Source organism: Phyllobates terribilis, unplaced genomic scaffold (genome assembly GCF_046119375.1).
Source record: "Phyllobates terribilis strain yellow unplaced genomic scaffold, ASM4611937v1 Scaffold_11__3_contigs__length_659146591, whole genome shotgun sequence".
NCBI classification, from domain to species: Eukaryota; Metazoa; Chordata; class Amphibia; order Anura; family Dendrobatidae; genus Phyllobates; species Phyllobates terribilis.
This window is the reverse complement of record NW_027362771.1, coordinates 165,627,800-165,644,200: the sequence shown is the minus strand read 5'-3', so window position 1 is coordinate 165,644,200 and position 16,401 is coordinate 165,627,800. Positions and strand designations below refer to the sequence as shown.

Genomic DNA, 16,401 nt, shown 5'->3' with positions numbered 1-16,401 from the left:
AGCAGTGCCAAAACTGATAGTAAGCAGTTTGACAGAGTTACACCCATTTACTGTTTGGAGAAGTCTGTGTTACACTCACGCCGCCTAAGTTCAGATAGGGGCGAGACCAGTTACATGAATTCGCTGGAATCCTTGGGGAACAGTTACTCAGAGCGACCATAGGCTGCAGCTTCTCTCAGACACACAGTAGATTCAGTTGCTGACCAGATACATCTGACAAGAGTCTTCATAAATGGTAGAACAGTAACATTTAATGAGGCACGGCCAGAGCAACGCAAATGTCTCTTTGAGCAATAGGCTCCAGTAATAACAGTACAGTCTCCTTTGCAGCACAGCAGTACAGTCTATTATCCGGTAGCACAGTACAGCACAGTTTTGATGCATACACAACCACAGGCTTTTCCTTTACAAGGACTCAATTGTACACAGCATTCTATATCCTGCATGAATATGGAGGGGAGAGGGTTTGATGAGGGAGATGATCCCTATGACAGGATCCCTTCCAGTCCTTATCTTCCTGGCCGACAATACTTCACACTGTTAGCTCAGGGAGTCTAACTGACCTTTGTTTAGCTTCCCTCCTGACCTGAATTCTGTTACCTTGCCTTCTGTGAGATACAGATCACACACCACCTTTCTCTTAGGCTCCAGACAGAACAGTAAACAACTTCCCCACAATCCCCCCTGGGGCTCTGCTAAACCCTTCCTGTCTCCTGTGACTGTGTTAACCCCTCTAGTTGCTGGATGCTTCTGGAGCACAACACTTTATGTCTCCTGTGCTTGTGTTACTACTAATAGTTGCTGAATGCTTTTAAAGCAACAGCACTACTTCTGCATGTCACATCTGGCCTGAAGAGGTCTTCATGGGAGAATTGTGGGAATAAGGAAATGCTAAGAGGGGAGTAAAGGTGACAAGCACAGTAGGGGTTAATGCTGTCAGAGCTCATAGCCTAGGGGTTTATGGTTGGAAAAGGTTACTGCTTGTACTGTCGGTTGCCCAGGAGGCATGAATGGGTTAAGGAGAGAATACTTGTACTGCTTGTTGAACTTAGGGGTGAAATCGATAATGAATGCCGGTTGCCTGGAGTTGTACAGAAGGGGGACTGGAATGCGGCTGTGCTGGGTGCCGGGGGCTTCTGGCAGGGGAGGAGAGGGTTAATGCTGCTCTTTCCCTGGAGGAGGAATACGCTGAGAGCGGCTCTGTTGTGAGCAGAAGCTTCCTCGGCTCTGCTGCTGCCTGTGAGTGGTCGCTGGGGCACACGTGGTAGTGCAGGCAGAGAGCAGCTGCCCGGAGCCTGGCATACTGCTGAGCAGTGCCCGGAGCCCAGCACGGACTGTGCACACTGCCATACCTACCGCTCCGGAACACCGCCGGTCCCCTGGAAGATGCTGCTGTGAAGGTGGCGGCCAGCGTCACCATGCCGAGGAGCTGCTGCCCTGTCATCTGCCTCCTGCTCTTCACTGCCGCCGGTAAGGAGCTCAGCCTCGTCCTGCAGAGCCATGGAACTGGTACATAGGGGTGAAGAGGACAGCATGGCAGCATGTCATATCATCAGTCAGAGCGAGGCATACACCTGACGGGGGTTATAGTCCGCTGCGTATGGGTCCTGCTGTGTGTGGTGCCCGGACCGAGCTTCAGCACCAGGGACAGCACCTACCGCAGCCACCCACTGCTGCCCTGCACCCTGCATACACCTATATGAATATATTGTATGTATCTATGGATGTAGTCACAGCCAGTGCATGGCTAACATCTATAGGTGTACTACGCACTGCTGCCCTGCACCCTGCATACACCTATATGAATATATTGTATGTATCTATGGATGTAGTCACAGCCAGTGCATGGCTAACATCTATAGGTGTACTACCCACTGCTGCCCTGCACCCTGCATACACCTATATGGATACTGTGTATGTATCTATGGATGTAGTCACAGCCAGTGCATGGCTAACATCTATAGGTGTACTACCCACTGCTGCCCTGCACCCTGCATACACCTATATGAATATATTGTATGTATCTATGGATGTAGTCACAGCCAGTGCATGGCTAACATCTATAGGTGTACTACCCACTGCTGCCCTGCACCCTGCATACACCTATATGAATATATTGTATGTATCTATGGATGTAGCCACAGCCAGTGCATGGCTAACATCTATAGGTGTACTACCCACTGCTGCCCTGCACCCTGCATACACCTATATGAATATAGTGTATGTATCTATGGATGTAGCCACAGCCAGTGCATGGCTAACATCTATAGGTATACTACGCACTGCTGCCCTGCACCCTGCATACACCTATATGAATATATTGTATGTATCTATGGATGTAGTCACAGCCAGTGCATGGCTAACATCTATAGGTGTACTACCCACTGCTGCCCTGCATACACCTATATGAATATATTGTATGTATCTATGGATGTAGTCACAGCCAGTGCATGGCTAACATCTATAGGTGTACTACCCACTGCTGCCCTGCACCCTGCATACACCTATATGAATATATTGTATGTATCTATGGATGTAGTCACAGCCAGTGCATGGCTAACATCTATAGGTGTACTACCCACTGCTGCCCTGCACCCTGCATACACCTATATGGATACTGTGTATGTATCTATGGATGTAATCACAGCCAGTGCATGGCTAACATCTATAGGTGTACTACGCACTGCTGCCCTGTACCCTGCATACACCTATATGGATACTGTGTATGTATCTATGGATGTAATCACAGCCAGTGCATGGCTAACATCTATAGGTGTACTACGCACTGCTGCCCTGCACCCTGCATACACCTATATGGATACTGTGTATGTATCTATGGATGTAGCCACAGCCAGTGCATGGCTAACATCTGTAGGTGTACTACCCACTGCTGCCCTGTACCCTGCATACACCTATATGAATATATTGTATGTATCTATGGATGTAGTCACAGTCAGTGCATGGCTAACATCTATAGGTGTACTACCCACTGCTGCCCTGCACCCTGCATACACCTATATGAATATATTGTATGTATCTATGGATGTAGTCACAGCCAGTGCATGGCTAACATCTATATGTGTACTACCCACTGCTGCCCTGCACCCTGCATACACCTATATGAATATATTGTATGTATCTATGGATGTAGTCACAGCCAGTGCATGGCTAACATCTATAGGTGTACTACCCACTGCTGCCCTGCACCCTGCATACACCTATATGAATATATTGTATGTATCTATGGATGTAGTCACAGCCAGTGCGTGGCTAACATCTATAGGTGTACTACCCACTGCTGCCCTGCATACACCTATATGGATACTGTGTATGTATCTATGGATGTAGCCACAGCCAGTGCATGGCTAACATCTATAGGTGTACTACCCACTGCTGCCCTGCACCCTGCATACACCTATATGAATATATTGTATGTATCTATGGATGTAGTCACAGCCAGTGCATGGCTAACATCTATATGTGTACTATCCACTGCTGCCCTGCACCATGCATACACCTATATGAATATATTGTATGTATCTATGGATGTAGTCACAGCCAGTGCATGGCTAACATTTATAGGTGTACTACCCACTGCTGCCCTGCACCCTGCATACACCTATATGGATATATTGTATGTATCTATGGATGTAGTCACAGCCAGTGCATGGCTAACATCTATAGGTGTACCACCCACTGCTGCCCTGCACCCTGCATACACCTATATGGATACTGTGTATGTATCTATGGATGTAGCCACAGCCACTGCATGGCTAACATCTGTAGGTGTACTACCCACTGCTGCCCTGCACCCTGCATACACATATATGAATATATTGTATTCATCTATAGATGTAGTCACAGCCAGTGCATGGCTAACATCTATAGGTGTACCACCCACTGCTGCCCTGTACCCTGCATACACCTATATGGGTATACTGTATGTATCTATGGATGTAGTCATAGCCAGTGCATGGCTAACATCTATAGGTGTACCACCCACTGCTGCCCTGCATACACCTATATGAATATATTGTATGTATCTATGGATGTAGTCACAGCCAGTGCATGGCTAACATCTATAGGTGTACTACGCACTGCTGCCCTGCACCCTGCATACACCTATATGAATATATTGTATGTATCTATGGATGTAGCCACAGCCAGTGCATGGCTAACATCTATAGGTGTACTACCCACTGCTGCCCTGCACCCTGCATACACCTATATGAATATATTGTATGTATCTATGGATGTAGCCACAGCCAGTGCATGGCTAACATCTATAGGTGTACTACGCACTGCTGCCCTGCACCCTGCATACACCTATATGAATATATTGTATGTATCTATGGATGTAGTCACAGCCAGTGCATGGCTAACATCTATAGGTGTACTACCCACTGCTGCCCTGCACCCTGCATACACCTATATGAATATATTGTATGTATCTATGGATGTAGTCACAGCCAGTGCATGGCTAACATCTATAGGTGTACTACCCACTGCTGCCCTGCACCCTGCATACACCTATATGAATATATTGTATGTATCTATGGATGTAGTCACAGCCAGTGCATGGCTAACATCTATAGGTGTACTACCCACTGCTGCCCTGCACCCTGCATACACCTATATGGATACTGTGTATGTATGTATGGATGTAATCACAGCCAGTGCATGGCTAACATCTATAGGTGTACTACGCACTGCTGCCCTGCACCCTGCATACACCTATATGGATACTGTGTATGTATCTATGGATGTAGTCACAGCCAGTGCATGGCTAACATCTATATGTGTACTACCCACTGCTGCCCTGCACCCTGCATACACCTATATGAATATATTGTATGTATCTATGGATGTAGTCACAGCCAGTGCATGGCTAACATCTATAGGTGTACTACCCACTGCTGCCCTGCACCCTGCATACACCTATATGAATATATTGTATGTATCTATGGATGTAGTCACAGCCAGTGCGTTGCTAACATCTATAGGTGTACTACCCACTGCTGCCCTGCATACACCTATATGGATACTGTGTATGTATCTATGGATGTAGCCACAGCCAGTGCATGGCTAACATCTATAGGTGTACTACCCACTGCTGCCCTGCACCCTGCATACACCTATATGAATATATTGTATGTATCTATGGATGTAGTCACAGCCAGTGCATGGCTAACATCTATATGTGTACTATCCACTGCTGCCCTGCACCCTGCATACACCTATATGAATATATTGTATGTATCTATGGATGTAGTCACAGCCAGTGCATGGCTAACATTTATAGGTGTACTACCCACTGCTGCCCTGCACCCTGCATACACCTATATGGATATATTGTATGTATCTATGGATGTAGTCACAGCCAGTGCATGGCTAACATCTATAGGTGTACCACCCACTGCTGCCCTGTACCCTGCATACACCTATATGGGTATACTGTATGTATCTATGGATGTAGTCATAGCCAGTGCATGGCTAACATCTATAGGTGTACCACCCACTGCTGCCCTGCATACACCTATATGAATATATTGTATGTATCTATGGATGTAGTCACAGCCAGTGCATGGCTAACATCTATAGGTGTACTACGCACTGCTGCCCTGCACCCTGCATACACCTATATGAATATATTGTATGTATCTATGGATGTAGCCACAGCCAGTGCATGGCTAACATCTATAGGTGTACTACCCACTGCTGCCCTGCACCCTGCATACACCTATATGAATATATTGTATGTATCTATGGATGTAGCCACAGCCAGTGCATGGCTAACATCTATAGGTGTACTACGCACTGCTGCCCTGCACCCTGCATACACCTATATGAATATATTGTATGTATCTATGGATGTAGTCACAGCCAGTGCATGGCTAACATCTATAGGTGTACTACCCACTGCTGCCCTGCACCCTGCATACACCTATATGAATATATTGTATGTATCTATGGATGTAGTCACAGCCAGTGCATGGCTAACATCTATAGGTGTACTACCCACTGCTGCCCTGCACCCTGCATACACCTATATGAATATATTGTATGTATCTATGGATGTAGTCACAGCCAGTGCATGGCTAACATCTATAGGTGTACTACCCACTGCTGCCCTGCACCCTGCATACACCTATATGGATACTGTGTATGTATCTATGGATGTAATCACAGCCAGTGCATGGCTAACATCTATAGGTGTACTACGCACTGCTGCCCTGCACCCTGCATACACCTATATGGATACTGTGTATGTATCTATGGATGTAGCCACAGCCAGTGCATGGCTAACATCTGTAGGTGTACTACCCACTGCTGCCCTGTACCCTGCATACACCTATATGAATATATTGTATGTATCTATGGATGTAGTCACAGTCAGTGCATGGCTAACATCTATAGGTGTACTACCCACTGCTGCCCTGCACCCTGCATACACCTATATGAATATATTGTATGTATCTATGGATGTAGTCACAGCCAGTGCATGGCTAACATCTATATGTGTACTACCCACTGCTGCCCTGCACCCTGCATACACCTATATGAATATATTGTATGTATCTATGGATGTAGTCACAGCCAGTGCATGGCTAACATCTATAGGTGTACTACCCACTGCTGCCCTGCACCCTGCATACACCTATATGAATATATTGTATGTATCTATGGATGTAGTCACAGCCAGTGCGTGGCTAACATCTATAGGTGTACTACCCACTGCTGCCCTGCACCCTGCATACACCTATATGGATACTGTGTATGTATCTATGGATGTAGCCACAGCCAGTGCATGGCTAACATCTATAGGTGTACTACCCACTGCTGCCCTGCACCCTGCATACACCTATATGAATATATTGTATGTATCTATGGATGTAGTCACAGCCAGTGCATGGCTAACATCTATAGGTGTACTATCCACTGCTGCCCTGCACCCTGCATACACCTATATGAATATATTGTATGTATCTATGGATGTAGTCACAGCCAGTGCATGGCTAACATTTATAGGTGTACTACCCACTGCTGCCCTGCACCCTGCATACACCTATATGGATATATTGTATGTATCTATGGATGTAGTCACAGCCAGTGCATGGCTAACATTTATAGGTGTACTACCCACTGCTGCCCTGCACCCTGCATACACCTATATGGATATATTGTATGTATCTATGGATGTAGTCACAGCCAGTGCATGGCTAACATCTATAGGTGTACCACCCACTGCTGCCCTGCACCCTGCATACACCTATATGGATACTGTGTATGTATCTATGGATGTAGCCACAGCCACTGCATGGCTAACATCTGTAGGTGTACTACCCACTGCTGCCCTGCACCCTGCATACACATATATGAATATATTGTATTCATCTATAGATGTAGTCACAGCCAGTGCATGGCTAACATCTATAGGTGTACCACCCACTGCTGCCCTGTACCCTGCATACACCTATATGGGTATACTGTATGTATCTATGGATGTAGTCATAGCCAGTGCATGGCTAACATCTATAGGTGTACCACCCACTGCTGCCCTGCATACACCTATATGAATATATTGTATGTATCTATGGATGTAGTCACAGACAGTGCATGGCTAACATCTATAGGTGTACTACGCACTGCTGCCCTGCACCCTGCATACACCTATATGAATATATTGTATGTATCTATGGATGTAGCCACAGCCAGTGCATGGCTAACATCTATAGGTGTACTACCCACTGCTGCCCTGCACCCTGCATACACCTATATGAATATATTGTATGTATCTATGGATGTAGCCACAGCCAGTGCATGGCTAACATCTATAGGTGTACTACGCACTGCTGCCCTGCACCCTGCATACACCTATATGAATATATTGTATGTATCTATGGATGTAGTCACAGCCAGTGCATGGCTAACATCTATAGGTGTACTACCCACTGCTGCCCTGCACCCTGCATACACCTATATGAATATATTGTATGTATCTATGGATGTAGTCACAGCCAGTGCATGGCTAACATCTATAGGTGTACTACCCACTGCTGCCCTGCACCCTGCATACACCTATATGAATATATTGTATGTATCTATGGATGTAGTCACAGCCAGTGCATGGCTAACATCTATAGGTGTACTACCCACTGCTGCCCTGCACCCTGCATACACCTATATGGATACTGTGTATGTATCTATGGATGTAATCACAGCCAGTGCATGGCTAACATCTATAGGTGTACTACGCACTGCTGCCCTGCACCCTGCATACACCTATATGGATACTGTGTATGTATCTATGGATGTAGCCACAGCCAGTGCATGGCTAACATCTGTAGGTGTACTACCCACTGCTGCCCTGTACCCTGCATACACCTATATGAATATATTGTATGTATCTATGGATGTAGTCACAGTCAGTGCATGGCTAACATCTATAGGTGTACTACCCACTGCTGCCCTGCACCCTGCATACACCTATATGAATATATTGTATGTATCTATGGATGTAGTCACAGCCAGTGCATGGCTAACATCTATATGTGTACTACCCACTGCTGCCCTGCACCCTGCATACACCTATATGAATATATTGTATGTATCTATGGATGTAGTCACAGCCAGTGCATGGCTAACATCTATAGGTGTACTACCCACTGCTGCCCTGCACCCTGCATACACCTATATGAATATATTGTATGTATCTATGGATGTAGTCACAGCCAGTGCGTGGCTAACATCTATAGGTGTACTACCCACTGCTGCCCTGCACCCTGCATACACCTATATGGATACTGTGTATGTATCTATGGATGTAGCCACAGCCAGTGCATGGCTAACATCTATAGGTGTACTACCCACTGCTGCCCTGCACCCTGCATACACCTATATGAATATATTGTATGTATCTATGGATGTAGTCACAGCCAGTGCATGGCTAACATCTATAGGTGTACTATCCACTGCTGCCCTGCACCCTGCATACACCTATATGAATATATTGTATGTATCTATGGATGTAGTCACAGCCAGTGCATGGCTAACATTTATAGGTGTACTACCCACTGCTGCCCTGCACCCTGCATACACCTATATGGATATATTGTATGTATCTATGGATGTAGTCACAGCCAGTGCATGGCTAACATCTATAGGTGTACCACCCACTGCTGCCCTGCACCCTGCATACACCTATATGGATACTGTGTATGTATCTATGGATGTAGCCACAGCCACTGCATGGCTAACATCTGTAGGTGTACTACCCACTGCTGCCCTGCACCCTGCATACACATATATGAATATATTGTATTCATCTATAGATGTAGTCACAGCCAGTGCATGGCTAACATCTATAGGTGTACCACCCACTGCTGCCCTGTACCCTGCATACACCTATATGGGTATACTGTATGTATCTATGGATGTAGTCATAGCCAGTGCATGGCTAACATCTATAGGTGTACCACCCACTGCTGCCCTGCACCCTGCATACACCTATATGAATATATTGTATGTATCTATGGATGTAGCCACAGCCAGTGCATGGCTAACATCTATAGGTGTACTACCCACTGCTGCCCTGTACCCTGCATACACCTATATGAATATATTGTATGTATCTATGGATGTAGCCACAGCCAGTGAATGGCTAACATCTATAGGTGTACTACCCACTGCTGCCCTGCACCCTGCATACACCTATATGAATATATTGTATGTATCTATGGATGTAGCCACAGCCATTGCATGGCTAACATCTATAGGTGTACCACCCACTGCTGCCCTGTACCCTGCATACACCTATATGAATATATTGTATGTATCTATGGATGTAGTCACAGTCAGTGCATGGCTAACATCTATAGGTGTACTACCCATTGCTGCCCTGCACCCTGCTTACACCTATATGAATATATTGTATGTATCTATGGATGTAGTCACAGCCAGTGCATGGCTAACATCTATAGGTGTACTACCCACTGCTGCCCTGCACCCTGCATACACCTATATGGATATATTGTATGTATCTATGGATGTAATCACAGCCAGTGCATGGCTAACATCTATAGGTGTACTACCCACTGCTCCCCTGCACCCTGCATACACCTATATGGATACTGTGTATGTATCTATGGATGTAGCCACAGCCAGTGCATGGCTAACATCTGTAGGTGTACTACCCACTGCTGCCCTGCACCCTGCATACACCTATATGAATATATTGTATGTATCTATGGATGTAGCCACAGCCAGTGCATGGCTAACATCTATAGGTGTACTACCCACTGCTGCCCTGCACCCTGCATACACCTATATGAATATATTGTATGTATCTATGGATGTAGTCACAGCCAGTGCATGGCTAACATCTATAGGTGTACTACGCACTGCTGCCCTGCACCCTGCATACACCTATATGAATATATTGTATGTATCTATGGATGTAATCACAGCCAGTGCATGGCTAACATCTATAGGTGTACCACCCACTGCTGCCCTGCACCCTGCATACACCTATATGGATACTGTGTATGTATCTATGGATGTAGTCACAGCCAGTGCATGGCTAACATCTATAGGTGTACTACGCACTGCTGCCCTGCACCCTGCATACACCTATATGAATATATTGTATGTATCTATGGATGTAGTCACAGCCAGTGCATGGCTAACATCTATAGGTGTACCACCCACTGCTGCCATGCACCCTGCATACACGTATATGTATATAATATATGTATATAGGATATATTGATAGATGTACTGTATACACTGTCACCCTGCACACATATATGTATATAGGAAGTATGGATGTATTGACATCCAGTGCATAGTTAACATCTATAGGTATACTACACACCTACTGTGCAAACTGCTGCCATGCACACACACATATGTATATATTACATGAATAGTAGGTGTCATGGATGTATAAGCATCACCTATAGGCATACTACACATACACTGCTGTCCTGTGCCCTATATACATTTATATGTACTGTATATAATATATGTACAAATATAGGTGTCTTGGATGTTTCCAGATTACCTATAGATATACTACACAATATGGTTAATATGTCATGGTTGTATTCACATCCAGTACATAAACACCTATAGATATACCGCACATATACTGAGCTCCTCTTACTGCCGCTATAACGTTTCCTATGCTGTCAGCAGCACTGTATGAGCCTTGACTACAGCACAGTTTATCATATATAAGATTATTTTATGCAATATATAAGACACTCACTTTTTATAGAGCACTGTATCCTATATCTTTATATAGGTGGGTGCACTTATTAGTCATAAGTAAGAGGCATCTGGGATGTGTTTATCCATAAGGAGCCCCTGTGTACTATATATTGTGTAAAGATAGGATCTGGCTTTCTTGTAATTGCATAAGTCTTTAAACCTGGTAATGCAATCGGATCAGACCAGTTATTGCCCATCATTACAGGCAGGTTCCAGATCCTTAATCTACTTTCCTGTGTGAATAATGTTGAATTAGCAGTAGGACCAAGGTAATAATTATTACATTCTGGTGATCCAGCATAATAATGTATCATTATAGGTCTAATAATGTACAGTATAAATCATTAGATGCAAAATCATATACAGTACAGACCAAAAGTTTGGACACACCTTCTCATTTAAAGATTTTTCTGTATTTTCATGACTATGAAAATTGTACATTCACACTGAAGGCATCAAAACTATGAATTAACACATGTGGAATTATATACTTAACAAAAAAATGTGAAACAACTGAAAATATGTCTTATATTCTAGGTTCTTCAAAGTAGCCACCTTTTGCTTTGATGATTGCTTTGCACACTCTTGGCATTCTCTTGATGAGCTTCAAGAGGTAGTCACCGGAAATGGTCTTCCAACAATCTTGAAGGAGTTCTCAGAGATGCTTAGCACTTGTTGGCCCTTTTGTCTTCACTCTGCGGTCCAGCTCACCCCAAACCATCTCGATTGGGTTCAGGTCTGGTGACTGTGGAGGCCAGGTCATCTGGCGTAGCACCCCATCACTCTCCTTCTTTGTCAAATAGCCCTTACACAGCCTGGAGGTGTGTTTGGGGTAATTGTCCTGTTGAAAAATAAATGATGGTCCAACTAAACGCAAACCGGATGGAATAGCATGCCGCTGCAAGATGCTGTGGTAGCCATGCTGGTTCAGTATGCCTTCAATTTTGAATAAATCCCCAACAGTGTCACCAGCAAAGCACCCCCACACCATCACACCTCTTCCTCCATGCTTCACGGTGGGAACCAGGCATGAAGAGTCCATCCGTTCACCTTTTCTGCGTCACACAAAGACACGGTGGTTGGAACCAAAGATCTCAAATTTGGACTCATCAGACCAAAGCACAGATTTCCACTGGTCTAATGTCCATTCCTTGTGTTCTTTAGCCCAAACTTGTCTCTTCTGCTTGTTGCCTGTCCTTAGCAGTGGTTTCCTAGCAGCTATTTTACCATGAAGGCCTGCTGCACAAAGTCTCCTCTTAACAGTTATTGTAGAGATGTGTCTGCTGCTAGAACTCTGTGTGGCATTGACCTGGTCTCTAATCTGAACTGCTGTTAGCCTGCGATTTCTGAGGCTGGTGACTCGGATAAACTTATCCTCAGAAGCAGAGGTGACTCTTGGTCTTCCTTTCCTGTAAGCCTATTTCTTTATAGCGCTTGATGGTTTTTGCAAATGCACTTGGGGACACTTTCAAAGTTTGCCCAATTTTTCGGACCGACTGACCTTCATTTCTTAAAGTAAGGATGGCCACTTGTTTTTCTTTACTTAGCTGCTTTTTTCTTGCCATAATACAAATTCTAACAGTCTATTCAGTAAGACTATCAGCTGTGTATCTACCTGACTTCTGCACAACACAACTGATGGTCTCAACCCCATTTATAAGGCAAGAAATCCCACTTATTAAACCTGACAGGGCACACCTGTGAAGTGAAAACCATTTCCGGTGACTACCTCTTGAAGCTCATCAAGAGAATGCCAAGAGTGTGCAAAGCAGTCATCAAAGCAAAAGGTGGCTACTTTCAAGAACCTAGAATATAAGACATATTTTCACTTGTTTCACACTTTTTTGATAAGTATATAATTCCACATGTGTTAATTCATAGTTTTGATGCCTTCAGTGTGAATGTACAATTTTCAAAGTCATGAAAATACAGAAAAATCTTTAAATGAGAAGGTGTGTCCAAACTTTTGGTCTGTACTGTATACAAAAATGTTATTCTGTCTCCTGGCTTGTGTAACACTTTTACAGATGTATGCTGAGGCTTCTCATGACTTCCTGCCCATTTATTTATTTTGTGTTGTTAGATAATAGTAGTGTCTTATTGTAAGTAACCTAAAATTATTTTCTCAAAATGTAACAAAAGGTTAAAGGTCTTGGATGTGAAAAACAGAGACAGCAGGCTTTTTACATTTGCAAGAGGAGCTTTAAATAAATTGTCATGAGTTTGAGTATAAGGCCACGGCCCCACTATCAGTGTTTGGTCAGAATTTTTTCTCAGGAGTGGGAGCCAAAACCAGGAGTGGGTGATAAATGCAGAATTGGTGACTTGTTTCTATTATACCTTTTCTCTGATTGTTCCTCATCTGGTTTTGGCTCCCAATACTGAGAAAAAATACTGACTGAATGCTGACCAAATACTGATAGTGGGGCCGTGGCCTTAGGATACTAGTTGAAAGCACATCTGTTTGCCACATATTACATAATATTTCCAATCTGTAACATTCTGGTAAAATAAATAATTTGGGTTCCAAATACTTCATTTCTACAATCATTTGATTAAATAACATGTATTACATTAAATAATATAATTAACTAGATGGAGGCCCGATGCTGTCGCATTGGGAGGGCGGTAATGTCACGATGGGGGCAGGCTTTGCAGCGTTGAGAATCTCTCCCCTCCATGTGCTCACCCACCTATCCACTCTCTCTTTCCCCCATGTGCTGACTTCTCCCGTCTGTGCTCTCTTCTTTGACCTGTCTACCCCATGTGCTATCCCCCTTGTCTGCTGTCTCTCTCCTTCCTGTGCTGTGTTCTCCCCTCATGTGCTGCCCTGTTTGAGCTGTCTCCCCCCTGTGCTCTGACTCTCTCCCCACTGTGCGCTTTCTCTCTCCCCCATCTGCTGTCTTCTCCTCTCATGTGATCTCTTCTTTGACCTGTGTACCCCATGTGCTCTCCCCCTTGTCTGCTCTCTCTCTCCACCCCTGTGCTGTCTTCTTCCTTCATGTGTTCTCTCATTTGAGCTGTCTACCCGCGCAGTAAATCAGACTGCCGCCATCTTTGTGCAGGCAGATAGCGCCGGTCACATTAAAAATGCACATGTGCTCCTCCTGTACAAAGATGGCAGCGGTCAGTGAATCATTCGGCTAATCCCGGCGGCGTGTGTGGCGTGTTCGCGATGGTGTTCCGCTGGTGGTACCGCGCAAGAGGCTGGTACCACCAGCGGTTTCCATATTGAGACACCCATCACTTGGGTGTCCCAATATGGCGGTCGACGAACTTCCGCCGCTTGGAGTTCTGGGATCCGGACACATCTGGACGGAACAGGATGTGAAGACATTACAAGGTAAGTATATTATAGATTGTCCTATACCAGTTCAATACTGTCAAAAAAGGAGAACAAAGGGAGCTTAAATGGTAGAAAAGAAGCAATTTTATTACATCAGATAATGTAACACATCATAATAAATAATATAATCTTTGCACAGACAACTAAGGTGCTTAGTGCCAGGAGACACAGCACCCTACAACCCACAAACCCACTGCTGAATTGTTTGAAGAGAAATGTAAACAGTGAATAAGGGAAGAGGCAGGGCAAGCTTGAGTGAATAGGGAATGGACTGTGGGCTATATCCATATAGAACTATAGGCATAAGTGTGCCACAACAAAATCATGAGCCCGCAGTCAGTAAACACCATTAGCCTTACCAAGGTTGGAACAGGGGAGTTGTAGGGTGCTGTTAGTAAAAGGATCCGTGGCAGTGAATGCCTCAACGCGCGTTTCACCTGAAATGTCTGGCTTTCTCAAGAGCCAGAGTTCAATACTGTGCTGGGCCATTAGCCAGTCCTACAGTACTTGCTTGTCCAAAAAAGGTTCTAATATTTCCCATTAGACATGCAGACCAAACAGGTCTTGGCATGAAGGAGGTGAAAACCATCTTCTAGCTCTGGATCATGAATTCCTGGTAAAAAGGGGCAGGCGACTAAACCTTGGAGTCTCCCACCTGATGGTTTTGTGTGATTTAGTTTTAGCACTCAGTGTCTAGTTATTTGGTTTATTAAAGAACTCAAAAATATAGGATGCGTTGACATTTCCCAGGGATCTGTTCCTGTTGCTTCTTTTAGCCTTCTCCTCAGACAGTAGTATTGTTACTTGCCTGTTTGTGGTTTTATGGCTAATCACAGATAATACATTGTTACATCATACATATATGCCACCTGCCCTGAACTTGCTTGCACTGTCCCGATTTGTCAGAAACAATCATGACAAATGTGTGGCATCCCGGGCCACAAAGAAATGGGGTTAAAACAAACCTTACCTACGAAAGCTAGTTGAGGACAGGGTTGAGACAGAGCAGGGGTTATATCAAAATGCCCTTAAAGTGAACCTGTCAGCAGGATTTTGCTAAGTAAACTCTAGGCAGTGTCATGTTGGGGCTGCTGCACTGATTAATATGATACCTGAGGTGAAGAAATCCGTCATGTGGTTCTTGTGTAATCAGTGTTTGCAGTTTTGAGTTAATGACATGCCCTTGCTCTGGGGTGGGAGGGTCTTATCCTGGTGCTCGAAGCCAGATGAGCAAGATAAGACCTGCCCACAGGCCGCCCAGAAGCACAAGTATGTTCCTCATCATAGAGACAGACAGAGAGACAGATAGCGGAGGGCCTGTGGGCAGATCTTATCTTGCACCAGGATAAGGCCCTGCCTACAGTCCCGCCCCGGAGCACGAGAATCTAATTATCTCAAAACTGCAAAATAAAGATTACACAAGAACCACAAGACGGATTTCTTTACCTCGGATATCATATTAATCACTGCAGCAGCCCCAAGATGACACTGCCTTGAGTTTACTTACTCGCTTTAAGTTACAAATGTTGCTAGCTATGATCTTATCCTGGGGCTGACACAGCAGAGGTTCTTTGTGCAAAAACCGAATAACGGCCTCTTTCTATTCAGGATCTCATCATAGTTGATCCCTATGTACAGTAACTAATGAAATTCATTAGCTCAGTCCTTAAATGCGATCTAATAGACAATAGTAAGTTTATTTGGAGGTGGCAATGGTCTTCCTAATCTACTGGCCCCTGTGGCAACTGCAAAAGCCATATATATGGTAGGTGTACCTCCAATTT

General features: G+C 44.6%; 1 protein-coding gene across 1 annotated transcript in view; it reads left to right on the top strand.

Annotated features, from left to right (window-relative positions):
- The first annotated feature begins 1,158 nt into the window (after window positions 1-1,158).
- Window positions 1,159-16,401, top strand: part of PTPRR (protein tyrosine phosphatase receptor type R) — a 315,415-nt gene continuing 300,172 nt past the window's right edge. Inside the window, exon 1 of the mRNA XM_073651783.1 lies at window positions 1,159-1,470. Within this exon, the coding sequence (XP_073507884.1) occupies window positions 1,419-1,470 (52 nt within the window). The 5' untranslated portion in view covers window positions 1,159-1,418. The remainder of the gene's footprint in view (window positions 1,471-16,401) is intronic.